General features: G+C 37.9%; 1 protein-coding gene across 4 annotated transcripts in view; it reads right to left on the bottom strand.

The window, feature by feature from the left end:
• Positions 1 to 27,352, bottom strand: part of NOL4 (nucleolar protein 4) — a 192,256-nt gene that overhangs the window by 13,736 nt on the left and 151,168 nt on the right. For 3 of the 4 annotated variants that reach the window (XM_050970990.1, XM_050970989.1, XM_050970987.1), the window contains one exon: positions 19,616 to 19,729. The exons of the other annotated variant lie outside the window; for it this stretch is intronic. In XM_050970990.1, the coding sequence (XP_050826947.1) occupies positions 19,616 to 19,729 (114 nt within the window). The remainder of the gene's footprint in view (positions 1 to 19,615; positions 19,730 to 27,352) is intronic. 4 annotated transcript variants of the gene reach the window in all.

Below are 27,352 nucleotides of genomic sequence, written 5' to 3' on the forward strand. Positions count from 1 at the left end.
AAGTTGCCATACATTTCAGACATTAAATCTGATCCTTAATAAGGTGTTTACCTCAGTCTTCATGACTCCAACTACATGCAGAAATAGGGCAGGATTTTTGTCAAGCTTTTTCTGAGCAGGCTCAGGCTTCAGCCCTACTGGTAGGATTATGAACCATGAGCCTGGTTCCAGGGGGTTAGATGTTGCCTCTCACACATTCCCCTGGGATTTAAGCTTTTTTTTTTTGGATTTTTTTTTTTTTTTTAATGTTCAAATGGCAAAGCTGTGCCATTTTCCCTAGGGGCCATACCAAGGATAAAGAAGCCAGTCTCCTTTTTCTTGGGGATGGAGAATATTAATATCATGTTTATTTTATATACCTGGGATTCATTCTTAATAGATTCATTCTCTTCATTCTTTTCACCTGAAATGCCTTTGATTTTAAAATAATGTAGAAATTAAATATATTGTTGTTCCACTGAAAACAGAGATCTTTAAAATATTCTGGGTTAGTTACTCAGCACCTCCTGTTTCTCCCTATATAATGTTTACACTAAAAAGGCTTATTTATTTAAAATTTTATTTAAAAAATACTTTGGTTTCAAGACAATCATTAGCAATTAACTAACCATTTAGAGACATGCTTGACCTAATTACCTGGAACATATACTGTTGTCATCATAACAATATACTAAATTTTTGATGTATTAACTAACCATTTTTAAACTATTTATAATTTACCTTTACCAAGTAGTATGACCAAGGTGCAGATAAAAAATCCGTTCATCTAGAATTTGACTCCTACTATCTTAATTTAGTATATGTCAAAGGAAATAAATCATCCCTCTAACAATATTTCTCTTCTGAATTTATTTTAGAGGAGAAGTTATTTAAGTCTTGAGCACATTACCTGCAAAATTGTTGAAATCAGAACATGGAAAAATACTTAGTAGGTTCAAAAGTATGCTTATGTGTTGGCTTGAAAAGAGGAAGTATGAGGTCCTTAATGTGATCCTCAACTTGATATATACCAGAGATATTTATGTCTCAGTTTTATGTCAAGGTCTGTACTGGGAGGACACTTTTTTTCCTCACAAAAGAAGAGACAGAAAAATATATTTGATTTTATTTTTAATCAGGGAAGCAATTTAGTAACCCTCTGAGGACAGTACATCCTAACAAAATTTTCCATGAGCTGTTGCATAACCTGTATATTGAAGAAACCCTTCTTTGCTCTGACTGATGCTCTGAGCAGCAAATGAGTAGTTTACAGAGGAATCACTGTCCAGAGCAACATGATGTTGGTGCAGATTGTCAGGACTGTGGTACAAAGAGCAAGGCTCACTGGCACTTCCCAGCCTCTTGTTCCCCTGCCAGCAGAGGGACAGCACACACAGCTCTTTTAAAACAGTCTTCATAGAAGCATCTTCAGAAGTGTCACTGATCCCTTCTGTTCCCCATCTCCTTTACCACCTCCAAAATACCACAAAAAAAGCAATAGTTTGTGAAAATAGAGAGCCCTGGCAAATCTGTGCTACATTGAGTTTTGATCCCTTATACATACAAGTGTCAGAAATTCAGTGTACTCCAATAAAGAGAGAGAAGTGCTATTGCCTTGGCTTCCCTGCTAGCGTGCTAACATGTAAATGCAAATCCTGACAGGGAGTGTGTGTGCAGAATAACTCACATGTCCAGTGCTGGCTCACCACAGGGCTAACAAAACTTCTGCAAAAAGAGTATAAATAATAATATTCCAAAAATGCAAAGCTGGTGACATGCATAGAGCTGCTGCTTTCAATAATACAGTACTTGCCAGACTGACAAATCAACCACTCTGACAATAACAGCTTTTAACTGCCCCTGGGTCAGCGTGATTTTTTTTCCCCATAAATTAGAAAAGAGACAGAAAGGCAAACACATTTTCACTTCATATTTCTTGATACTGCCTTTTTTAATAAGTTAAACTGAAAAATGTGGATTGCTTGTTGCTCTTGTCAATAAACACTTCTTTTACAATACGACTTTGAGGTTAGGAAAACTCAAATGCAGATAAGTCTTCAAACAAATAGGCAAGCCTATTTGCATATGGTCTTCCACTTTTTCAGCATAGGAAAAAAAATTCATTCACTTGTAAAAATAAAGCAGGCTTTATTTTTATTTTTTTTTTAGGTTTCAGTAGCCTGTAATATGGCTTTAGAAGAAAGGAGATAAAGGTTTCATATATTTTTCTCATTTGAATCCCACTAATTTAATTCTACAATCAAAAGTAAAATAAATAGAAACATATGATAAAACCACATAACACTTTTCAAAGCAAACTCAATTAATCCTAACAATACTCTTGATAGATAGGACTTTTATCAGTGCTTTTCAGATGATGAGATTTTGCAACAAAGGCAACCTTAAGCTAGAGTTACCTAACATGTAAAGTTCTTGAGTTCTGCAACCGTAGCAACATAATGAGCTTCTCTTTGTGCAAATTAATTTTTAAAAAATCTAAAGTTTTAACTGGGAACAAACTCAGAAGTTGTATCACGAGACACCCTGCTATGTCCACAGTGGATTGTGGGACTGGGAGTTCTCTGCCCATCTCAGCTTTTGCACAGAGAAGCAGCTGCCAGGGTAAGCAGCCATCACCATCTGCATGGAGCAAGGTATTTAAAGGAGGATAAGCCACATGAAACCTGGCTCCCACTGAAGGGTCCAGAATCTGGCCCCACTTAGACACCAATCTGCTGTTGCCAGGACCAGATTGTGTACACCTTGTGCTCTGCCTTTGCAAAATCCCTGACGATTTTGCTTCTCCAGTCTTGTCTTCTACCCTTCATCTCAGTTTCAACATTCTTGACTAGCAAATCCTAATCTCTCCTTTCTAAACAAGTCTCTTGATTCCAGATACCTGAGTAGCTTCAAGAACTGGAGGCCTTTTGTTTCCTTGTTTGTATTTAATCAGTGTTACACTCACTGATGGTTCCATTTGAGATTTTCTCTCTATGATCAGACTCCTATCAGTATCCTAACCCCTAAAATCTTGGCCCACAGGGAGCAAAGCCAGGTTCCATAATTGGCCGGAGCAGGTCCTGGTTTCAACTCACATATTTCTCATTTGCAGTATCTGATCCTCTTTCACCTCTAGTTCTTTAATCCACCTGGCCAGTTTCCATCACACTGCCAGCCTCAGCTCGTTAAACTTCTCATAATGTCACTTTCCCTTTGTCCCTTGCTTTCACTGCTCCAGTCAACCCTCACCAGGCTCCAGCCCCAACACTTTTCCCCTCCTTTCTGCACTGAGACCAGAATTTAGCAAATAAAATACTTTGATTGTGTGAACGTGCATCCAGTGTTACATCCTCGGGTATAAATGACATATTGTTGTCAAGAGCAAACACAGAGCCCTTTTTTTTTTTTTTTTTTAAAGCAATGGTAAATATACTTAAGGATCAAACTACCCTTACAGGATAAATATTTTCTCATTCTTGAAAATGGCTGTAATTATCTCTGAGAGAGTTCCACAGATGGAAGACATAGAGAAGAGTAAATGTAATCCCTGTGGGCTGAAGGTCATGAAGTTATCATTGAACTGCACACCTAGTATTGTAATGGGAAATGTCAGGTAATCTTAATAAGTGGTGATTCTCCCAATTGCTTGGATGACACACATTGTTCTGACAGAATACTGGATCTTTTATTAGCTTTAATTACATTAAAGTAACTCTCTAGTGTCTAACCCAGGTTTTAATTTTATAGCTAATATCCTGGAAGCCTGGACAGCTAAACATTACTTTGGCATATCACAGTAGGCCAAATTTTCCCTTAATTCTGCAATAAGGCTGTTGACTCAGTGTGCTTAGCAGTAGTGGAAATGGTATTTCTGCAAATGATGGATGTGAGTTTTACCTTCAGTTTTGGTTTCCATTGTACATTCTTTCTTCCCACTCCAGTTGCTAAGGTTTGTATTGGGATTACTGCTGAATGAACTACACTAAATAAAGCCTGTTCAAGACTAGTGAGGCTTGAAAAAAAAGAAAATATACCTACATAATTCATAGTTTCATAGACCTACATAATTTCCTAAGTCTGAAATCCAAGTGAAGCTACACAGTAATCCTTTGCATTGGCTGACCTTCACATCTAAAGTACTGAATATTTATAGTCCTGCAAAAAGATTGCTTTTAATATTGTAGGATGTGCTCTTACAGCTGTAAGCTCAGCATGGAGGCACTGTAAGGCAAGACCAGGAGAACTTCTCTGCCCAAAAGCTTATCTAAGAAAAGATACTACCTTCCCCAGAAAGCCTTATTTCTCTTACAGTGGAATGAACAAAAGCCAAATTTTTAGTTAAGTCAGCAGAGTTTCAGTATTCACAGTAAGAAAAGCAAAGCATTTGCCACAATCTCCGGATTTGTACATAGAAATGTTAACCCTTGTGACCTGTTTGCCACGTGGCAGCATGTCTTCTTACCTCCAAACTATTTTGAATAAAGTTCTACAAAATTTCCAGTCCTTATGTTGAGGGATTATTAATAGAAAATTAACACCTACTTGAAATTTCAACTTGCTGTACTGGACCCATAGCTGAAACCTGAAAAATGAGTGCTAGAATCTTACAGTCTCTTTAGGAAAATACTTAAAATAAAACACAGCAATATTTTATTTAAGGGGAAGATTTCTTCTGTAATAACCTTTCTTGTCTAATAACCTATATATTTATATTTGTCATATAATATCTCTGCATGGGTATTTCTCCACCTCCCAGGCTATTCATAGTATTCCTTAAAATGATGCATCTATTGACAGTCCCATAACCTGGTTTCCAGAACCATCAGTACAGATAGATATAACTAAATAGATATAGATAGATATAACTAAATAAACATCTTTAGACAGATTCCTTCCCCTTTAATTTTAGTTATCCTCCAAAACAACATTGCAGGAAAAGGCACTAGATTTATGGATGAGGTCTACTTACAGCCAGCAGAAAGACCCCTGAGACTTTATCCAGAAGTACTTAATGCAAATTTGAGCAAGCTGGCAAAAATAAAACATGAAGTAAAGTTCAAATAATATCACAGAACTCATGCCAGATATTTCTTAGACTGGGAAACGTTTTGATAATTTAGGAGTGGACTTAGCAGTAAAATCAAGTGGGACATAATTGCTGTTCTTGGGTTTACCCACTATTTCTCCTCTTGTAAGGAGCAGCTGGGGGATTGCTAAATTGCTTTCCCACTCTGTTATCAGATCTAGACTATGTTTTTCTCTGCCACTCTCTCTGCATTATTTTCTTCACTTTTACTTACTTAAATCAAGAATGTATAAAAAATGAGAAAGCCCATTCTTGTGTGACATACTACTCAATTTGTAGCTCAGTTGGAGCTGGGTATTCCAGCCAAGCTGAACACTTGTGCTTTAGCTGTGAGTCTATCATCTCATCATCACAGGGAGAGCACATCAGTCTCAGAGTAGAATTTTCTGGCCCGAAAACCTAAGATTACATGAAGAAGTGCTCCTAGTCTGCAGAAGCAACCAGAATGAACATGTCACTGCCAGAAGTCTAGGTACTAATGATGATTTTGCTTTGAAGTCCAGTATAAAAATTTTTTTTCATACTTCTGATAAAAATATGTAACTAGTATTTTTTAGATGGTGGTGAAATATTGATACAGTCTAATCGAGTTAAATTGAGTGTAATACAGAGTCCAGTTAAGCATCTAAACTGCCTGAAATACCAACAGTGATGTGGAAACTAGAAGAGCGCCTATCAAAATGTAAAGTTAGCTGCCAGCACTTCAAGGATCTCCAATTGTCCTCCTGACACAGGGTATAGAGCCAAGAAAAGAAAGCCATGCTTCAGTTTCAGATTAGAATGGCATAGGTTCCTTTTGCTTTCAGATTATTAACACTGAAATGAACTGTCACCATCAGTGTTGTCACCAGGCATCAAAAATGACATCAGTCAGTGCTCAACAAGAAATGAAAGCATGAAACTGACATGGAAAAAGATCAAAATAAAAAAGGTGCTATTGTGTAGAAGAGAGATAAATGAACCCCAGACTTCTGCATTTCTGATAGAATGACACATCATCTCTAAACTGGAATGGGTATGTTAACCTTAAAAAAAAGGCTGGTATTTCCACATTGCAGCATTTGAGTCTTTTTTCACCACCACTGCCACAGCACTTGCAGTACAGAAAACTTCCTTTGGGAAGAGGAATTGTATGGCTGTTGCAAGGAGCTGTTGGAGAACCACTTTAGCTGGAGCAGTACTTAAGCAGATGCTCACTGTTCATAGTCTGTCAGCTTTTCAGTTCATTATCCACTGTGGTAGCAGAAGTGCAGCATGAGCTTTCAGAGGTCACCAGTGCTGCTGGTTGAGCACAGACACATGGATGAGCTACTTCTACAGTTTAGTTAACTGGGATGCTCAGTCCCTGGGAAAGAGAAGCTGAGTTCTACTAAAGGACTGTATTTCTCTGCCCAAATGGAAAGGGATAGCATTTACCTCTTCCTGTGGCCCTTAGGATAAGGGACTTATCTTTAGTGAGGTTCTAGGTAGTTCATTTTTGAATGTGCTCTCCTTGGTGTGGTTTTTTTCCCATCAGGAATAAAGGAATATTAAAAAGCTTAATGATTCAATGGAGCAATCCCATTTTAGGTGGACTAAAGTAGAAAGTGTCCTTGCAAGTTAACTTTCTCTATAGCTCCTGCTGTTCTTTTCTTAGGTTGCACCACCATAACTTTTATATCATCATTCATAAGCTATACTGGTCATGCTCTTTCCTTTTCCAGAGAATTTTAATATATGAAATAATTTAGAGAGCTAGGTATTCCACCACTACTAATTGAAAGTTGTCTCAATATATCACAGATGCCCAGTTCAAGACTGCAGTGGGCAGTGTGTGCCCAGCACTGACTTCCTCAGTGCAAATTTAAATCAGATGTCCAACAGTGGCTGGCCCCAGGTTACTAGCAGCTTCAGACCTGCAAAAGGCAGGACTGGGCCTGGTTGAATATGGGAATTGTGCCAATACCTCTGAGTTTTGGCAAAGCTCCTGTGGGGGACAGTGTATTTCACAAAATACACAGGACATTTTTCCTATGGAGAAAGCAGTACAAATCCAGACAAAGGTGTCATGGGAAGAGCAGAAGAGTCTTCAGCCACCATTTTCTGCCTTGCAGAGGAGGACAACAGGAGAGAAGGCAAGTGGAAATTTTTGCCTCCCTGTTGTACCAGCAGAGGGAAGAGAATTGTTAGGGCCCAGGCCTCATACAGAATTTCTTCCTCTTAGGATAGGCAGAAAACAAAGGCAGACTTTTACTCTGACCTAAAGAACAGCACAGCATGATATGATCCTTCCCTTGGACCTTGTGACAATTTATTGATTGAGGCTTTGTTTTTAAGTAGCCAACCTTGAGAATCCCCACCTCCAACATTTACAGGTCCCCACCCACTCCCAGCCCCCATTTTCCATTAAAGGAAAGGAAGTTTCCCTTGGAACACCCAATTTCTTCAGCCTCTGACAGGAGAATATGAAAGGATCTTTTCCTTCCCTCTGTCACCTCCACAGAGCTCTCAGCCCAAGGTCACTCAGGACACAGGACCATGGGCACAGGTTTGCTAAACCTGCTCTTTCCTAAGAGACTTCATTTGGTACATGCCTGATCCCAAAAGTGAAGCACTGCATAATGAATGCCAGGGCATAGGATGCCCCTGCCAGAATTAGAGTAGCTAAAAATCTGAAGAAAATAAACGTAAAAATTCAGGGGAAATGAAGTAGAGGTTATGACATGTTTATTCTCATCTTGCTACATAAACCCTCTGAAAGCCAATTTCTTTGCAGAGGCCAGCACCTTGCAGAAGATCATAGCTACTGATCATTTTTGCTGCCTCTTTGTTGACAGGCAGTACTAATGGAGGAGTCTGAATATCTGACTTTTCTTCCAAAAGAGAAACAACATAAACTGCAAGAAAGCAATGTCCTTCTTTGCCATCCCAAGAGTGGTTTTGCCTGCAGGTCATGGTGGTGAATGAATCAATGTATTACTGAAACTGATGTGTGATGACAAAGGCATAGCAGTACTTACTGCTGAACCAGAAATATGCAAAGCAAGAGGAATTCCTCCTTTGCAGTGCAATCCTCTCATTCAGAACAAGCCTTGCTATGCCTCAGGCAGCTCCACTTTTATGATAACAATCAAGCATTTTACTCAGTATTTTTCATGCCTATGTGTATGGTCCTAAAGAAATTATCTCAATAAGGTATTCCTGCAGGAGTTTCTTTCCCCCTTAACAAAATGCCATTTTCCAGTGACTGTGATGGGCAGCATTTTCAGCTGGCATAGATCAGCATTACTCCATTCAGTGCAGAAGGATTGTGGCACCAGAGCACCAACAGAGAAAATCTTTAAACTTATGAATCAAGTGTTTAGAAGCACACAAGGAACATTGTGTGGGAGTACTGGAGCAATGCTTGTGCCAGCTTTGCAGATTTATTACTACAATATCATCATGGTCACCATAATTAAACCTCCCACTATAGGTCTCTTCATCTACTGCACTACAACTGGTATCACTCCCACCACTGCTGGCCTATTTTGTTGACACAAAACAGTTTTCCATACTCCTGCCAGATCTGGGATGTTGAGATGCAACCACTGAAAAAGGATCTATGGAAAACTATGGGGTACAATTTGGATTTTGGGTGAGTCTTCCTATTTCTCTTGTGCTCCAAACTTCCTTTTATTATTATACATCATGGCTGTGTGTCAGGAGGAGTGGACCAAAGCACTTTATGTTAGATTCCAAATTAAATTCTTCTTCATTTAGAAACAGATGACGGCCTAGACATTAAGCATTTGAGGTCAATGCTGAATTAACTTCCTCATTTTCAACTAATTAAAAATGTCTGTGTGTTCCACTTTGGAAAGGAAGAAAAGCAAGCCCACTGCAGATTCCATCATTTTGCTTCCACAGGTAAATTATAGCCAAAGTTATAGATCTTCTGAAAAAAAGAACAACTGAAACACAAACAAGCCCCAGTTTTCTTGACAGTTAGAGTGAGGAATTGCTTTTTTTGTATTCACTTAATGATTGGTTCTTCTTTTCAAAGGTAGGTTCAGATACGGTAAAGATATTTTACCCTGTGTTTGAAAAATTTGAATGCTTATTATTTTATTTCAAATCTGCATTAAAACCTTAACAGCATGTTTGTGGAAAACAAAATTCTTTCTAATAATTCAATGCAGGGTGTCTGTTAATGAACACTGTCTCAGGCAAAACTTAACTTTTACTGTTTAAAAAAAAAAAATTTAAAAATTAATGGTATTAAAAACTCCAAACAAACCTGACCTCCACACCCTGTCTTCAGCTATTTCATAGAAACAGAATATTTTGCTACTGAAGGAGATTTGCTCTAATTTTTTTATAGAACTTTATAATCCTTTAACTTCAGTACTGTGAGGCTTCTCTATTTTAAAAGATTAAGTAAATAAGAAGTGATGTTTGGGGCATGGCCTTTTGACTCCATAATCATCAAACCAAAGTAGCATATGCCATTGGAAGAAACAAAGAAATGAACTTTGACTGGCCTTTGGAGGATGCACTTTCTGATTTGCTTTATTAATGGAGACAGTAAAATTGAAGCTTAATATGAAATACCATGAGTAATAAGCATGAAATATGTGTACAGCAGTGCAAATCTGTTCCCCAAATATTCTCATTTCAGGGGAGAATTCTTTTGGCACAATGCCTGGGCTGCTGGCCACAGCCTGCTTGGCTGCCTTGTCCTGTGCCTGGTCTCTTTAGCAGCTGGTGCTGCTCTCAGGCACTGCATTCAGCTCCTGCTCCCACAGCTTATTATAGGTTTAATTTTTTTCTTAGAAAAATATGTTTCTAAATTTAGTTTAGGACATCAAGCCAGTTGTTGAATCACAAACATGTTCCTGCTACCAAACTTAAGCAGTCTGTGCATTCACTTGCACATGTATTTTCTGTGGGCAGAACTGCATTTTCTAATTGAGGAACACTTCTGAATCCATTGTGCAGCTGATGTTTGGAATTTAGGATTAATTTATGTCTCTCTAAAACCTACTAAATCTTACTAATTCAATAACCAAAACCAGAATTTGCCTCCCTTGAAAAATAAGGTTTTGCTCATGCACACTGGCTTTGTGTTGATGTCATTAAACTGGCCCAAACTCTGCGTGATAATGGGGATTTACTCTCCAGAAACATTCCCTGCCTCTGCTGTGAGCAGGGGGGTGTGGGCAGTGAAGTTGTTAGCTAAACACAGGAAAATAAATACATACTTGTGTCTATGATAGAAACATCTGACAGGCCAGAAAATGCTTCACATTTAATATGTTCTTGCCATATGAAAGGAAGGGATAAGTAAAAATGTTCTCTATTCCTGGCTTTTAAGGCTGGAGCTGGAAGAACAAAAGTCCTGACTCTAAACACTCCATCTTCAGACCTGAATAGAGAACTCTTATATCTACATGTCCACTGGCCTTTCCTTTTCTGCCTCCTTGACATAAAATGGATGTTAAAGACACCTGGAAGAAAGCTGTTCCCAACCCTGTTCATTTTCATTCCACCTATGGTAGGAAGGGGGATAAGATTGCCTAAAAGTTCCTGTCCAAGAAACAACACAATATTCCATTTTTGAGCCTTCAGCTTTACCAACCTCCAGAACAGAAAACTTACATTGACATCAATTTTGCTTCACATTCAAGATCTTACTGCAGCTCAGGGTGCCCTAAAGTATACTCTGAAATCAGCAGCTTGAAATTCAACTACACACACTCAGCACAAAGAGCCTGGAAAAATACAGCATTTTCTAATTTAATGATCTCTGTGTTGAGGTGAAAAATTAGCTCTTCACCTTAGGGCCTCACTGAAAATCCAAGGCATGAAATTATTTGCAATTGCATGCCTTGCACATTATTCCTTTCCATTGCATGTAGCAAATTTAATGTAGGTTGGTCTGGAGTGTGGAGGGAGGGGGCTGCCCTCTGATACTTGGCATCCTCTCCAGCTGCATCTGCTAATGACAGAGCCCTATCCAGCACTGCTGAAACCAGGAATTTTGCCACTGACTTGAAAGGCAGCAGGATTTAAAATTACAATGCATACCACTTATTTTCTTCCCCTTGACAATATGGCCAGTGCATTCTGGGTAGGAAGCTAAGCTTCCCCACACTTGCACATAATTTGATCTCCTGACAATAATCCACATGCAGCTAAACGGGGCCTGCAGAACATTTTTTGCCTCAGTGGTTAAGGCATATCATGTGGAACCACAAAAACAAACCAAAGACCAACCTAGAAGTAAAGTAATCACTAGGTGGGGGAATGATGGAAGTGAACAAGGCCTGAAATGCAAACTGGAGTGGGGGTATCCAAGGGCATTACAGTCATCTTAGTGATCATTTTGAATGCAGATAAAAAAGGATAAAGTAATGAAGTACAGAAGTCATTCTCATCCCTATTAAATACCAAATCACAAAGAGATGTCTGAGCACAAAAAGCTATTACTAATAAATCTTCTGTAGTGGTAAGAGGCATCTAGCTCTTTGCAAGTTAAGTGACATTTGCCTCTAGTGGATTTTGGGATTCCCATTTCTATTTGTTTGCTTTATGTTAAGTGAACCATCTGCTTCCTTTTGCTCTTTTCTAAGACTCCAGAAGCCTCCCATTCTGAAGCAAAAATCACTTTGAGCTGGAATTTTTCAGGTCTTACATAAATACACAGCAGAGGTAGGACATGGCCCTATCCCTCTGCACAGCTGCCACTTGGATGAAGTGCCTGTTTTCTTCCATCCTCTAGAGCAAATTAGGCTCTGTGAAACCCAAAAGGAAGGGAACTCCTGATGTTTCTCCTCCACCTCTTACAAGGATGCACAGTTGATGTGCTCCTCCTGCATGCTGAATAGCTGTGACAGGGACTCCATCACTCTGCCACAAAACCACTTCCTTGTGCTCCCTCTGCATTTGCAGCTTTCTGCCACAGCAGCACTGCCTCAACAGGGCATCCTCCATCATCAGCTGGGAGATATATTTGCATAACTCCCTTCTCTGTAACCAATGTTGTCCAAATTTGCCCCATACAATATATTGGCCTATATTGCCACTATACAATGTAATTAACAGAATATAAGGGAACGTTTTAAAACCATACAAATTTTTCCTTCCTCCTGGGAGCTATATTGATGAGGAACACACAATCAGAGACACAAATGTATATCTTTCTTCCTTCTTTCCTGCTCTCTGAAAGGCAATACATGAAAAAACTCCTCAGTGTCAAGATTTAGAAGCTGGGCATTAATTGCAAAATTGTCTCTGTCCTCCAAATATGAAGGTTTAAAAGTCTCTTACCAGTCACTGCTGAAAGCCAGATACAGTGATCTTGCATTAGAGGTCCATGCCCTCACTGCAATTTAGATTTTTAATTCATTTCTACCAAAGCAGTTTCACAATTACTTGGAATTTGTCCACCAGTAATTTCCTTCCTTCTTAATCAAAGCACAAACTGCTCCTGGTCTGCAGTAGCCAGACATTATTTTTGTTACTAAAACAGTGCTTGAAGAATCTTTATTTATGTCAACCCCCCTATGACATACAGCAAAACAGCACCAGCAATTATATGAAGGCAGATCAGTAACATCTCCTCACAAACCTCAAATTTAAAAAAAAATTAGGAATTAGATATAAACAGAAGGACACACTGTAGCAGGGATTTCCTACTGCATGTGCACTTTTATTAATATTCAGATGTATTGCATTAGCACAGAACCTGTACCCAGTTCTGCAACCATCACTTGTACCAATCTGCTCTATTCAGGTTGCTGCTATGACAACTATCCAGAGTCAAATGTTAGGTCAGCTCCCAGCATATGTGTCTAGGCCATAATTCATTTGTCAGAAACCTAATAGCCACCTATTCTTACTCCTCTAACAGATAAAAGCAATAATGTTAAAATGATGAAATGTTAGAATATCCTTAACAGCCTATTCACTGAAAACTCTAGATTTTCCTTGCTTTATTCCCCCAAAACAAAAACAGCTGAGAAGGATGTGTTTGAAGAGCTTATTTGCAAACTTACCACAAAATCACAGAATAAGCTGAGTTGCAAGGAACCCATCAGGATCATAAAGTTCAACTCCTGGCCCTGCACAGTCTCTGAGTCCAAGAGTCTCACCACGTACGCAAGAGCACTGTCCAAACACTTTAGCTTTGTCAGGCTTGGTGCTGAGACCACTTCCCTGGGCAGCCTATTCCAGTGCCCAAACACCCTTTGGGTGAAGAGCTTTTTCTAATTTCCAACCTTTTTCTAATTTCCACAACTTCAGGCCATTCCCTCTGGTCCTGCCACTGATCACCACAGAGAAGAAATCAGTGCCTGCCCCTCCTCTTGCTCTTGTAGGGAAGTTGTAACTGCAGTGAGGTCTCTCCCCAGTCTCCTCTTCCAGGCTGAACAAGTAACCTCATACAGTTTGGGATCCTTAAATTGTCTCTTCCTCCACCACAATGATTACTGATATTTAATTTGACTGGTTACAAGTCACAGCATAGTAAAAAAATTACAGGTGCCATCTTGATGAGAGATTTTTTTAAAAAATGCATTCAGTGTTTATCACAAAGAACTGTTTCATAGCATCATAGAGCATAATACTCTGTGAACATTGACTTGCCCTTGTCAACTTGAAAAGTTCAAATAAACAAAGACTTTTTTTTTTTTAACTGAGGCTAGCTTATCAAGTGAGTTGTATTGTGAGGACAACATGTTTATCAGACTATAAAGTTGTCTGACTACTGCTATTTTTATGTAGTCTCTGAAATGAAAGTGTACCTTTAAAACTCATATTTTTTAAAAAATTAAATGCAGAATAACTTTTTCTTATCCTGTATATTCTATACAATATTTATAGACAAGCATTCCGTGAAGAGACTACTAATTTAAAGAGCACCAGCCCTGACTGAGAAATGCCATTTTTAGGATGGGAAATATGTAAGATAACAATGACTTTCACTTTCCTCTGAGCTTAAGTTTTTCTTGGGCTCAACTTGTCAGTTGCTGTGTATCTGCAATAGAATCACACATTGCATGTCCAATTACTTGGGGCATAAGGATGAAAGAAGTGTATGCAGCTCCCTCCCTTGGCTGATCAAAAAACTGTTCATGCTACTGCAGCTTTTCCATGACATTAGCCACTGAATGGAGTCAAATGGCTAAAATTACATGGATTGAATCCAGGGGAGCATCCAGGCCACTGGCTTTGCAGTCATATGTGACCACTATTCTATCTGCAAATATAACAATGTATTCTCAAAGGTCCAGATTCCTAACTGGTACAAATCAACATGTTGTGAATGAAGCAACATCAATTTTCTAAATGATCTGGCTAACTATTCATGACATGTCCATAAAAAGGTTCATGTACTTCTACAGTCATATTACTCTATGATTCAGTTTTTCCTGCTTGCCTATATTCATCCTCCCTCCTCATTCCCAAGTGCTGACATTTTGTCTTGATTGCCAAAAACTGCTTATTTCAATTAGAGAAAAACGCTCCTTCATAAATTTTGCAACATGACAGCACAAAAAAGTATAACTTCTAAACAAAAACCAACTCAAAAAAATGCAGCTGTTACAAAAAACCACTTGTGTCCAAATGAAGGGGAAGGCATTTTTTCCTACTACCATTCTTATATGGTTTTCCAGAGATAGATTCCACCAGTTCATCTACTTTAGGGAAAATAAAGAGTCCTCTTGCATACTGTATATAAATTAATATTTACTCTTATGTCTTCCCTTGAAGACTTCATTGGTTTTTCGTTTTTTTTTTTAATTTCAGATGGAACAGTAGCAACACTAACCCACCTCCACTTTCTCCTGAGCCCCACAGCCCAGTCCTGCTCCACACTCCACATGTTGGGGTTGTACAAAAAGTACACACATATCTGTTTGGAAGAAGCAGAGACTGACAATGGTTCAGCTCTTAGAACAAAACTTCCATTTTTGTGATCAACAACAAATTGAGCCACATGACCAAGGTCTCTGGAATGCATAAAGCAGGCATCCTGCCCCTCTGCTCACTGCCCAGAACATAATGACAGGATGGCTTTTCCCAGATTTTTATATTTATTTAACCATTCTTCTTTTGCCCAACCAAGACTCAATTTGGTTTGTAAAGTGAAGAGCATGGCAAAAGAAGAATGGTTATATTGTTCACCATATGCAATGAATACAAGTGAAAAGGGCTGTATTTTAGCTCTACTTATTTTGTTTCATGATTCCCTTGTTCATTGTAGTTCAGAACCTCCACCTAATGCAACTGCTTCATACCAAATATTGCTAGGCATGTAATAAGGATCTTGAAGGATTATCCCGGGAGAATATCCAAAGTAGCACAGAAAATCTTAAGGATTCAGATAATGCCTCTTCTATCTCTAACTGAAGCAAATCATGTAAGGTTGATTCAATTATTGTTTCTGCATTTTTCATCAACTGTGATCAAAAAGGTCTTTAAAATTCAAAAGAGTTCCTCTTTTTCAGCATCCAGACTCAACAGAGGTGATTTGTAGTGAGACTCAAAAATTATTCTTTGCCTCTGTACCATCTTCCTTATTTGGACTATGAAAGATCAGCCAAATTTAGCCCAGTGTCACAAGCATTTCACTGTTCAGCAGTACTACCAGTAAACCTTGACAATTTCAACATATAAATCTATAAAAATTGTGTGACAGAATAAATTATTTTTGGTACTGGGAAGAATTTAAAGGTGGAAGTGACAGGACTCTTCAGTTGGGTAATAGGTATCAAATATATAACTACTCAACACTAAAGCTTCTGGCCAACCAAACAGTGCTTGATCTCAAGATAATGAAAATGCACTGGAGCTTAAGAGAGCACTTGAGTAACATCTAACACAGTCAGGCAGCCAAAGCATTACAGTCTGAGCTACCACAGCCTAGTAAATACATTGATGTTTTTAAAGAGAAGTGTCACAAACTGACAATGCTTTTATTGTTGCAGTTGGGAAATTATTGCTGCAGTATTGGGAAATTACTAGTTTCCTGAAAGACAAGAAAGCATTTATTTTCCCATTAAGAAATAAATTCCTGGCATGAAAAAAAAGCTATGTTGAAAATAAGTCAGTGATGCCAGTGAAACTAGATTTCATTAACTTATTTTTAAGACTGGATTTTTGTTGGCAGAAATTTTCAGCCTTGAGTTAGGAAATACAAAGATCATATAGGTGGAACTTAAGACACGGGTTGAAGGATGGTTTCTTCCTTATTCAGACTTAATTTTATCACTCTTAACACTGTCCCCAGATCACCGCAGCTATTAGAAATACTTCTGGAAAATAATCAATAAGATGAAGTATTTGTGTGTGTAGAGACACATGCACACAAGGAGAGGTTTCTTCTGAAGAGGAAACAAATGGGTGCATGGGATTGTGGGTGTATAAAGCCAGTCCTTGTAATTTAATACTTGTGAAAAAAACAGAAAATACTCCTGAGCATGGCCTACACTATCTGTTAAGAAAACCTGAGGTCTTAAAACATCTCTAGTTTTGACCTTTAAGCTGCTTCTTTCTGCTGAGTAATAATTGAGATGGTTTTTCATCAAATCACTGCTAAAATTAACACTCTCAGCAACAGACCCATTTAATTTGGAAATTTGTGTCATTTTAACAAATAGAGACTTCCATGAGGGACATACAGGCAAGATACTCAGAATTTCCTGCTCAAGACCTGTGTTGTGTCAGGGAGAGAAGGAAAACTGGAGAAGAAAAGGAAAAGGCATAAACAAGACAAGAAAAGGAGTCCAGGAGGCTGCAAGGTTTTACCTTGGCTTCAGGAATTGGCATAACACTTACTGTGTTCTTAATTAATTCATGGTTTATGGGTAATATTCTGAAAAAAAGTGGTGGTGGGGTTACAAATTTCAGAATTACAGAAACACAGAATCAATTAGGTTGGAAGAGCCTTCTGATATCATTGAGTCCAACCTTTCACAAGAATATCACCACATCAATTAGACCATGGCACTGAGTGCCACATCTCACTTTGAGGCAGATCACCTGTCTGGAACACAAAAGGCAGAATGTCACTGTACTGTATGCAAGAATAAAGCAGCCTTAATGCAATGCTTCCATTCAGCTCTGAGGGGAAGTGCTGAATGTGTGCTCTTGCCAGATCCTCTTGACAATCTACTTTCCAGGACTGTCTAATGCTTGTCTTCAATTTGAAAATCTCTTTATATAATTTATGAAGTGGTAATTTTCATCATCAAAATCTTATTTATCTTATTTCCCCTTTCTCCCTCCCAAATTTTCATTGGCATCCTCAAAGCCTGTCTGAAAACAAGGCGCTTTTTTTTTGAGAGCTGTGGAATGGCAAAACAACATGATGAACTGAACTTTTCCAATCTTTCTCTGTTAAGGAGAACAATCTAATGAAAATAAAACATTTTAGATATATGTAAGAAAAGTGAAGGAAATTTAATAGTAAGTTAAGAGGAAAAAAATAGGAAGACAAGCAAAATAGAACCCTTTTACCTACTAGTCACACTCGCTGCATGTGAGGATACAGATCCAGTTCTCATCTCAGCAGATGAACTGAGCACACTATTGTCCATTAAATACCACACTCAGAAATACTCTGAAATGCTGTGCTCCCAGTCTACTTCATTAATTTCCCATCCTCAGAATAAATAATTAAATTTCAATGGAACTGGGGCTAAACCCAAGGTTTTCTACTTCTCTAATGACTTATCTATTCCACCCTGAAGGGTAAATTTCTCACTAAATTTTATGAAGCTACCTAACACACACTGCTATATTTTTTTTTTCCAGCATGTTCAGCATATCTACTCAGCATATCTGTCCTGAATTCACAAGCAGTTTTGCAAGCACCAAAGTTATACCAGCTCAGATAATTTACTACTTGCTGAATCAAATGGCTGGTGCTATTTGCAATTCCACTGGGTTCCCAGAATTCACTGGCCAAAAGGGGAAAGAGCTGAAGGAGGCAGAACCCAACACCCATTGTTCATAGGCAGCTTTGCTACTTTAACATCACAGTTGCAATTAAGGCAAGCAGTTGGGAGATATTCTGACTACAGATTTTTAATTCTGTAATGAAAAGTAAAGATATGCCTCTCCGCCCACAGAGGTTATCAAGTCCTTGTGTGATAGTAATACCACAAATAAAAGAAAAAAAATCCTATTAATATGGTTTTTTGAGTTCTAACTACCATTTAAACATTGATTTTTGTTTCAACAGGTCTCAGGCTCCCTGAAGAGCATTATGGGATTCTCACTCAAATCACTTGAACTCTGCCTCACCCTGACTGGACCAAGGGATTGAGCCAGTAGTTTTGTGCAATGAAAGTTACTGATGTTTGTGCAAGTCATTTCTAGTTCCCCTTGGGCTAAGAGCACATTGACTTTGTAGTTTTTCTTTTTACCATTTCTGAAAAATCAGAGAGAAAATGAGAGAATATAAAACCTGCACAATCTGAATGAGCACTGCTTCTAAACTAAATTATGTTTAGTATTACAGTGCTTTGACATCTCGTGATTTGTAAATCTTAAGGCAAATGTAGCACAACAATGAAAATGCTAGCAAAAAATATCACAGCAAAAAGAAATAGCAACATACACTCTCAGATCCTAAACTATCCATTTTATAAGTGTAGCAGTAGTAATCCTTTATACAGTTAGGGCATGACCTGAAAGAACTCAATGGACTATGCATAAAAGGAAAATGTTCTTTTAAAATGTTCTAATCCACAAAATAAAAATTCATCTGCTGTGACAGAAGTGCATTTTGGAACACAGGAGATATCACTAAGATTTTTACTTTGTTACAATCTTAAAGAAAAATAAAGCATAATAGTCTTTGTAATATGAATGTTAGACATTCACTGTATCGGTGGAGTGAGTAAATAATCAAAGCCTGGAATGAACTATCAGTTAGATTTAAAAAAACTGAAAGAGAACATGCAATTTCCAGAAAATTAAAGGTAATAAAATTGTAACATGCACAACAAAATGTGAATAATCACACAAGAAAAAAAAACATATGAGCTTTAAAAACTCACTAATAAGTTAATTGACAGCATTTTGTTATACAGCATTGCAACTTCTCTGTTTCAGGCAAATAACTATTTTCGGTCAGTAATAATATTTCACCTTCTATTTAAAATGCATACACTTTTTCAAAGAGAATATGTGCACAAATAAATACACTGATTCATGGACACATGCACCATTTCTGTTATTTATGTACATTATATCCAATCTATGTTCAGTTCTTTTTAATTCTAGTACAGGGATTACACATTATGCTCTGAAAATCTACAGCCATCAAAAAGTAAATATATAGCTTTATCCAGCTGGACATTACAAATATATTAGACACCCTGACACAGCTTATGTAAATATAGACAAAGACATGCTTGTATATTCATTAAAAAAAACTACAGCTTTTGTATTTTAATTAACCTTGCTAGCAAGAAGCACATAGAAGGCACTGCACCACCCTTCTGCATGGCACCCTATGTAAATGAGTCCAGTGCATTTATAAATATGGATGTGGCAGACCCCCAAAGAGCACAGTACCTGCTGTCTATCCAAGCGCATCCTTTTTGCAGCATTTCTGCTTTCACTCTCACAGGCGGAAGCCAGGATACTCTCTGCAACTGCTGAAGTAAGGTGTGAGGGAATAGGTCGTGACTATGAAAGAGAAAAAGAAACACAGGAATTATTCCTGGCGTAATCCACGACATCCTTTTGCAAAGCACACCATACCATCACCTAGGCAGGAAAGTCCGCTCATTGAAATGCAGTTTATACCAACAAAACAGGGAAATGGAACTTGCAAAGATGAAAAATGAAACTAGTTAGATGTTAAAGCTGCAGCTGATCCACAGATCCACGAGAAGCCCTTTCCCCCCACAGCTCTATTGTCCACTGTGTTTAGTCTGGCTCATTAAGCTGTACTTTGAACAGACAGTGGCATATTCTCTGCGTTCCAGCAGCACCCTGGCCGTCTGATTCTTGTTAAGAAAACTGAAAGGCTTTTTATCCTGTGCAGCATGTGACAGAGATGAGTAGTGTTTTTTTTATAGTCATAAAAAAAAAAAAAAACCAAGAAAAACCCAAAAAACAAAACCAAACAAAACAAAAAAACCCAAGTGATAGGGTTGAAACATCACTCAAAACCTAACAGATTGTCAGAACATTCAGAGCAGCCTCAATCTGTAGTATATGAATATTTGCATTCCTTGCTGCAACATGACTGATGTGATTAAAATGACTTAAAAAAAAAAATCTGTTTTTCTTTCGATAATGCCAGCCTTCCAACACTCCAGATATTTTGTTGTTCAACTAGATATGGTTCATTTTTCTGATTCAAAACCTGTCATTACTAATTTCATAGCATTTACACATTTAAGGTTAAAGTTGCAGTGAATCCCCCCAAAAAAGGGAATGATAGAATCTTTTTAGCATCATTGTTGATGATGAACTCCAGTATGATCTTGCCTACCATTTCATTAGGAAGAATATTTACGCAGCTTTTTTTTTCCTGATTACATACAAAACAATCTTCTTGAAAGATGAAGCTCATAATAATCTTCTTCATTAATATACAAAGACATATCAGAATTACCAAGAAAATAAACAAAGTGGGGATAATAGCAGAGGATACTGATGCACATGTAAGCTCATTACAGAGACTGCAATTTACTGAACCCAGTTCTGAACTTCCACAAATTTTCAAAGCTTCATTGAACTCAAATTTACATCTACTATGTAAATTTTTACCTACTGAGGCTATGGCCATGTTTGAGGGGGTTTGGGTGGGGTTTTTTGCTTGTTGGGTTTTTTTTTGGTTGGAGGGTTGGTTTTTGGTTTTTTGGGTTCTTTCTTACTTCCAAAAACATGGATATGAACCGGATATGAAATGTCAATTAATTCTGGAAGAAAATTTTGAAGTTATTCCCATTCAGTTCATAGACCACAACCTTAAAACAGGTTAATTGTATGGGCTTAACTGATTTTATGGTTTTCATAACATGCCAGAAACTGAGGAGTCAGCCATTATCAGTATTAGATTTTTACCTCTAGCAATTGAAGTCCATTTATTGACTTTGGATATGATCTGCAGAATGCCAATTTTTAATGTGACACTCTACTATCTCTAAAGGATGTGACCACAGTCTGTCTGGGAATGGAAGATGAACTAGCTTTCAGAAACAGACAGGGATTTATGGGTCTTCCTCACTAGTGCAATAGGCTTATTTCTCCCCACTTACATGAGAACAAACTCTCTAGCATCAGCAAAGCAGCATTGCAAGAAAGGCAACCAGAGGTTGCAATACTGCAATAAATTTTACTTGGATTGATTTGACAGAACAAAGTATTGAACTTGTTTCCAGTTTGAAAATAATTCAATCTAAGAGATGAGGGACACTGATGTAACCCCCAGCATCATGACAGAGGTTAACATTACATGCAGAACAAGCAGACACCCTACTCAGAGCTCCAAACTAAATCTTTGCGGAAGGGTTTCAATGAAAAAGCAGAATATTTAATAAATTGCCTCCCTGGAATGGTGATGTTACTCTGAATTTGTTACTCATCCCAGTAGATCCCTCTCTGTATTAGCTGGCCAAGTACCACTGTACATGCCACTGGTTTATGTATCTTCAAGGTGCACTGACTCTGTTGGCTGCATGGAAGCTTCACTGTGGTCCTGTAACAGTGATGTTCACACGATGATATTCTTGGAAATTGGTGAGCAAACACCTGGATAATTCCTCCAGCTCAGGTCTTTAGCTAAACCTGTAACTATACCTACCCTTCAGTAGATTTTTAGAAGATGATATGTGAGCCAAAAAACCTAATGTTCTTACCAAAAAGTCAATTGAACACTAGTTCTCCGAGTTTATTTATTTATGGGAGAGAATAAGTTTTTTGGAGTGCTTTATAAAACAAAAAATAAAGTTCTATTATAAAAATCAAGCAGTTATCTTTGAAAAGGAGTGTAGTGGTCATGTGCTCACTATTGAAATATTGAACTCAAGTTAGCACCTGCAAAAAAGAGGAAATCTCTGGGTACTGGAGTATCTTCCTCTCGAAATATGTCTAACCCACAATTTCTCTCAATCATCAATGCAGCTGGCTGTTGACATGTTCATGTCAAGAACCACCTAGAGTGAACCTTAGGGAAAATGTGATGAATACATGGCCCAGTCACCTGGGGAGTGAAGTACTGTAACAAAGCACAGGAGAAAAATCGTCTGCTCAGGGTTCAGGCTCCATCAACAGAGCTCTAGTATGGCATTGACTGAGAAGATGAACATAGTTCTCTGTCACCAGGAGCAAAGATGTTAAAAAGGAGATTTTTCTGCTTCGCAAAATTCCATATCTGTAAAGTCTCAAAAAGATCAATTTTGAAAAGCCTCGCCTGAGAGGAAAAATTACTTTGAAATAACCACTTCAAAAATTTGTTTTTAAATAAACTGAATTAATATCTCCATCTTCTAAGCTCAGAAGCCCCTCTCTGGCTTAACTCAGCTTCCTTTTCCTCTCTACTTCTGATTATTCATGATCTCTCTCATAACTACAGCTGTAAAACCAATTCTGTAAAAAGCTCAAACATCCCTGTTGGGTTCTGAACATCTCTCAATTCCCAAGCTGAGGGTGAGATTCAAAGGCCTTGGAAAACGTGGCAAAAGTGATATAATTCGATTTTGCAGAAGGAAGCCTGCAGATCTCAGCCAAAATGACATTTTGCAAGTTCCCAAGGTACCCTCTGCTGAGCTGAGTGCTGAGTGCTGATTCCTACAAGATTGGAACCAGGAAATGTGGGAGCCAAGGAGAACTTTTTCCAAGGGCTCCCAGGCTGCCCCCACAATCCCTGGATCCACAACCTGCCCACTGAACTAGTAGAAAACCAGGTTTCATTTCATGTCAAAATAGAAACCCTTGACAAACTAACATTTCTTAAAGGAGAAAAAAAAAAAAAAAAAAAGCATTGCCAAAAAATTCCCAACCAGATTTAGCTGGTTTGGAATGTGCTTAGTGTTGTCTGAGGCATAACCTTCACAGCCCCAGTCTGGTATTTCTCTCACTTCACAGTGATGTAAAGCAGGAAATAACTATTCTGAAACTACCCATGTATAAAACAAAATAAGAGAAGAAATCCTGTAAATTAATCTACCAGAAGTAGCAAATCACAAGGCAGGATAACATTTTTCACATTTTGAACCAAGGACAGATAGAAAAGACGTGAAAAATTTATAGTAACTCTCAGGTGAAGAGATGAATAAAACTTAGAAGGAATCTGGTGAACAGTGTAATACAGCCCTTCTGAGAAGGCTGCATGTCCATCACACAAAAGCAATATACAGAATTGCTTTGTATTTACATGGAAGCATGATACTGCTCGTGACTGCACTGAAGCAGGACTCACATTTTGAACACACATCTGGTGTTGGTTTTTACATCTCCTCAGCTGACATACAGCTTACATCCAGCCTCTAACACAATGCAGGTGAAGAGCATTTTGATAAATGATGTAAGGAAAACCTGCTGGATTGCCTGTGCACATGGATGCCTTTTTTTATAACAATTTCTGAGTGACATTTAGGAAGTGCTTGGAATTCCCTCAGTAACCCATGGGATATGACAAACCACCTTCAGTCTTCCCATATTTGAAACTATTTTGAGACCACCACAGAGCCTGTAGATGACAACAATGACAACAAAGCAACATGCACACTTAACCACCTTATTGGATATGCACTTTTGCATGCATTTGTGGGAAATAATTTTTTGTTCAAATTGGTTTGAACTTTTTATACACTCATCCCTTTTTCCCTTTCTGAAGAGTTTATAAATCATTGACAGATATACTTTTGCAAGCTGCCTAATGGAAAATCAAATTAGTCAGTACATCTTTCTAGTTTAATAAGTGCTGTTTTGCCTTAAAGTATGTTAACCCTAATGAAGACCTTTTTATGACTTTGATGCTCCTTAGATCTGGGTATCAACAATCAAAGCATTGTTACAACAAGACTTTCTGGCTTGTCTTACAACAAGCCTTACATGCTCCTTAGATCTGGGTATCAACAATCAAAGCTTACATCTAGCCTTTCTGGAGTTACAGAGTAGTCCTGCAAGGTTGCTGATTTTTAGTAGTTGAAATCAGAAATCCTTTGCCCAGCTCATCTAGAAATTAGCTCTCTTGTTATAATTGCTGACTCCTTAAGAAAGGAGACACTAGCATGTTCAATATGTTTTAAAATATCTACTTTCACTATAACAACTGTAAGCAGCATCACAAAGTCTGCTGCTTAAGGTGAGGTACTATTGCAGTATCTTTATGTGAAACACCAAATTTTTTTTCTGGCATAGTCAAATAATTCCTGTATTTCTACAAAATCTAAAAAAAATTCTATGTTTCAATTTCTTATGTCCATTTTTGGCATAAATTTACCAATGATTGATATCCTAGATAACTGATTGTATTTCAGTCTAAACCACTAGGAGCAATATATTCACTAAAAAGAATTTTGCAATTTACTTTTTTGTAATTTTTGTGGTTAGAGATCCACTGTCTCTAAAATTACTACCTTGGTATGTTTTTGAGATCCAGTATAAATAAAAGCCAAAGCTGTCATACAAAAGTTTTGTCTGCATACTCTCACATTTTACATCAGTCTGGCTCAGTTCTGAAAAAACACAGCTGTCTGTTTAGTGAGGTAATGGGCACACATGTACACCTGCTGAATGCCAAACACCATAAGCTGATGTGTGCATAAATACTACCTTCTAGTTTAGGCAAACTAACACTGAAAATTACATCTTTCAGTATAGCACAGTTGGAAACACATACACATGCAAGCTACTTCATTTTCTTCATAGACATAATATAATAATATTACCTCTAATAAAAATCATAGAGTCACAGAATCATTTAGGTTGGAAAAGACATGTGAGATCATTGAGTCCAACCATTAAAACAACACTCCCAATTCCACCATGTCCCCAAGTGCTGCATCCACACTTCTTTTAAACACCTTCAGGGACAGCAACTCCACCATTTCCCTGGACAGTCTATTCCAATGCTTCACCTCCAAATGAAGGAATTTTTCCTAACAGCCAATCTAAATCTGGCCTGGCACAAGTTGAGGCCATTTTCCCTACTCCTATTGCTTGCTACTTGGGAGATTAATATAAATGTGAGAACGAGGAAGTATTTTAACTATTACTCAAACTTGGAAAAAAAAATTGGTTTAAAATTTTTCAAAGTGATTTGGCATCCAAAATTGAAGATGAATGCCTAAGATGCCTCACTGACAGTAACTGCTTTTTTCCAAAGCTACCACTGGGCACTTCTTTGCACAGTGGGCTCCCAAAAATTAGATACTCCCTAGTGTTTTCCTGCATGTCAGATTTTCCTCAGGTATTGCAAGACCAATTCATTTCCAAAATTAAATAAGGCAAATATGCCACAACTCTATCATAATAAATTATTAAGATCTAACACCATGTCCTAAAATGCCCAACATATTTGTAACAGTGTGCAATATCTAAATAGCATTTTTTCATAGAAAACATGCAAAACAGATTACAAGACAGGGAAGACATGATCTTCAAATAAGAGTTTTTAATCAGAACAATGCAGTGAAATATATAACAGAACTGTCCTGCACAGCACAATAGCAAAGGACTCAGAAACCCTTCTAAAGAGTATTTTTGAATTTAAAGACCAAATGAAGAACAGTACTGCACTATATTAGATGTACTTTTATAGGGGTCACAAACTATAGGAAGAGGGTAGGTTTAGATTAGATATTGAGAAGAAATTCCTTACTGTGAGGGGGGTGAGGCACTGGATTGGGTCACCTATAAAAGCTGTGGATGCTCCATTCCTGGAAGTGTTCAAGGCCAGGCTGGGTGGAGCTTTGAGCAACCACCTCTAGTGAAAGGTGTCCCTGCCCATGGAAGAGGGGTTGGAACTAGATGAATGGTAAAGCCACTTCCAACCCAAACCATTTTGCAATTCTATGATTTGTTAGTAAAGAATAGTGGAATATGAACAACTGGACAGGCATTTTAATGCCTGTAGCCCTGCATTTCAGTTGGGTTTGATATATTTTGCTTGGTCTCGTGGGTTGTGATAAATACCCAATTGCTAGCAGACTCAATGAAATAGCTAGAAATATTTTCTTAAATGGCAGAAGAGGTTTTTTGAAACATCAAGTGATGTTCAAATCACTTTTTTAAGTTTTAAGCTTTGAAATACATTGAATTGAAACATTGCACCTTGATTATGATGGCACATAAATAAATCCAAGTATATCTTAACAAATCCATATTTCTGTCTAAAAGTTTAGCAAATTCCTCTTTCCAATCAACCACCATGCTGCTGTTGCTGCTGCTATGGCCAATATGGGACCAAGTCTGGCTCTGCCTATTTGAGCAATTTCAGCAGGGTTAGTGGAAATTTTAAACTACTTATGTGAACAACAGCAAGAATATGCATATGACTTTATTTACATAAAAATGAAGTATTTTGTCAAAAGTAGTCATCCAGGCTTCTTTTTTGTTTCATTGTTGACTCATGAGACAGCTGGGGATGAACCTCTCCAGACCAGCTCATCTAAGTGCTTCACTGACTGCTGAGGGAGCCAAAGTCACCTAATTTCCCTAACAAACTAGGCACAATTATCTCTGTCTAAGATTTATCTGGTACTTTGCAGTGACAGAGAACTCCAGGAATCATCCTGCTGACCAAACTCCTTCAGAGTCAGGTGAGGACTGGATTGAACACTGGTAGCACTTTACTAGCAAAACTCCAGAGGAATTTTAGGAAAACTGAGTATGATTTAACATTCTTTACTGTTTCCCCTAAAATAATACATTGAGTTGGCTTCCTATCCTTAAACCATTGGCACAGGCCAGTTAATCAAGTAACACTGCAGTAAGAGCTCTCGATTTAAGCCAGAATCACAGTATCAAAAACCACTGAAATATTTAGTATTTTTTTTTCTGATTTCAAGCCTACAGGTAAACAGCGTGAACATTCTTTTAACCTATTCTTTGGTGGCGTTTTTTTCAATAGAAAGGGGATTTTGTTCTACATCAGAGCTTATTGCTATTTCAGATGGGATTACTTTTATTCTAAATTCAACAAAAAATTGAAACAAATGCCTAAATTGCATTCCTATATTTTCCACTTTCACAGGATGTAAAAGACAAAGTCCTATCAGCTTGGTAGGTATTTTCAATATTTAGTTTTAATTCTTTTCCCAAATACCATGCCTTTTTTAAAGCTAACTTCTT

Source organism: Serinus canaria, chromosome 2 (assembly GCF_022539315.1).
Source record: "Serinus canaria isolate serCan28SL12 chromosome 2, serCan2020, whole genome shotgun sequence".
In the NCBI taxonomy this organism is placed as follows: Eukaryota; Metazoa; Chordata; class Aves; order Passeriformes; family Fringillidae; genus Serinus; species Serinus canaria.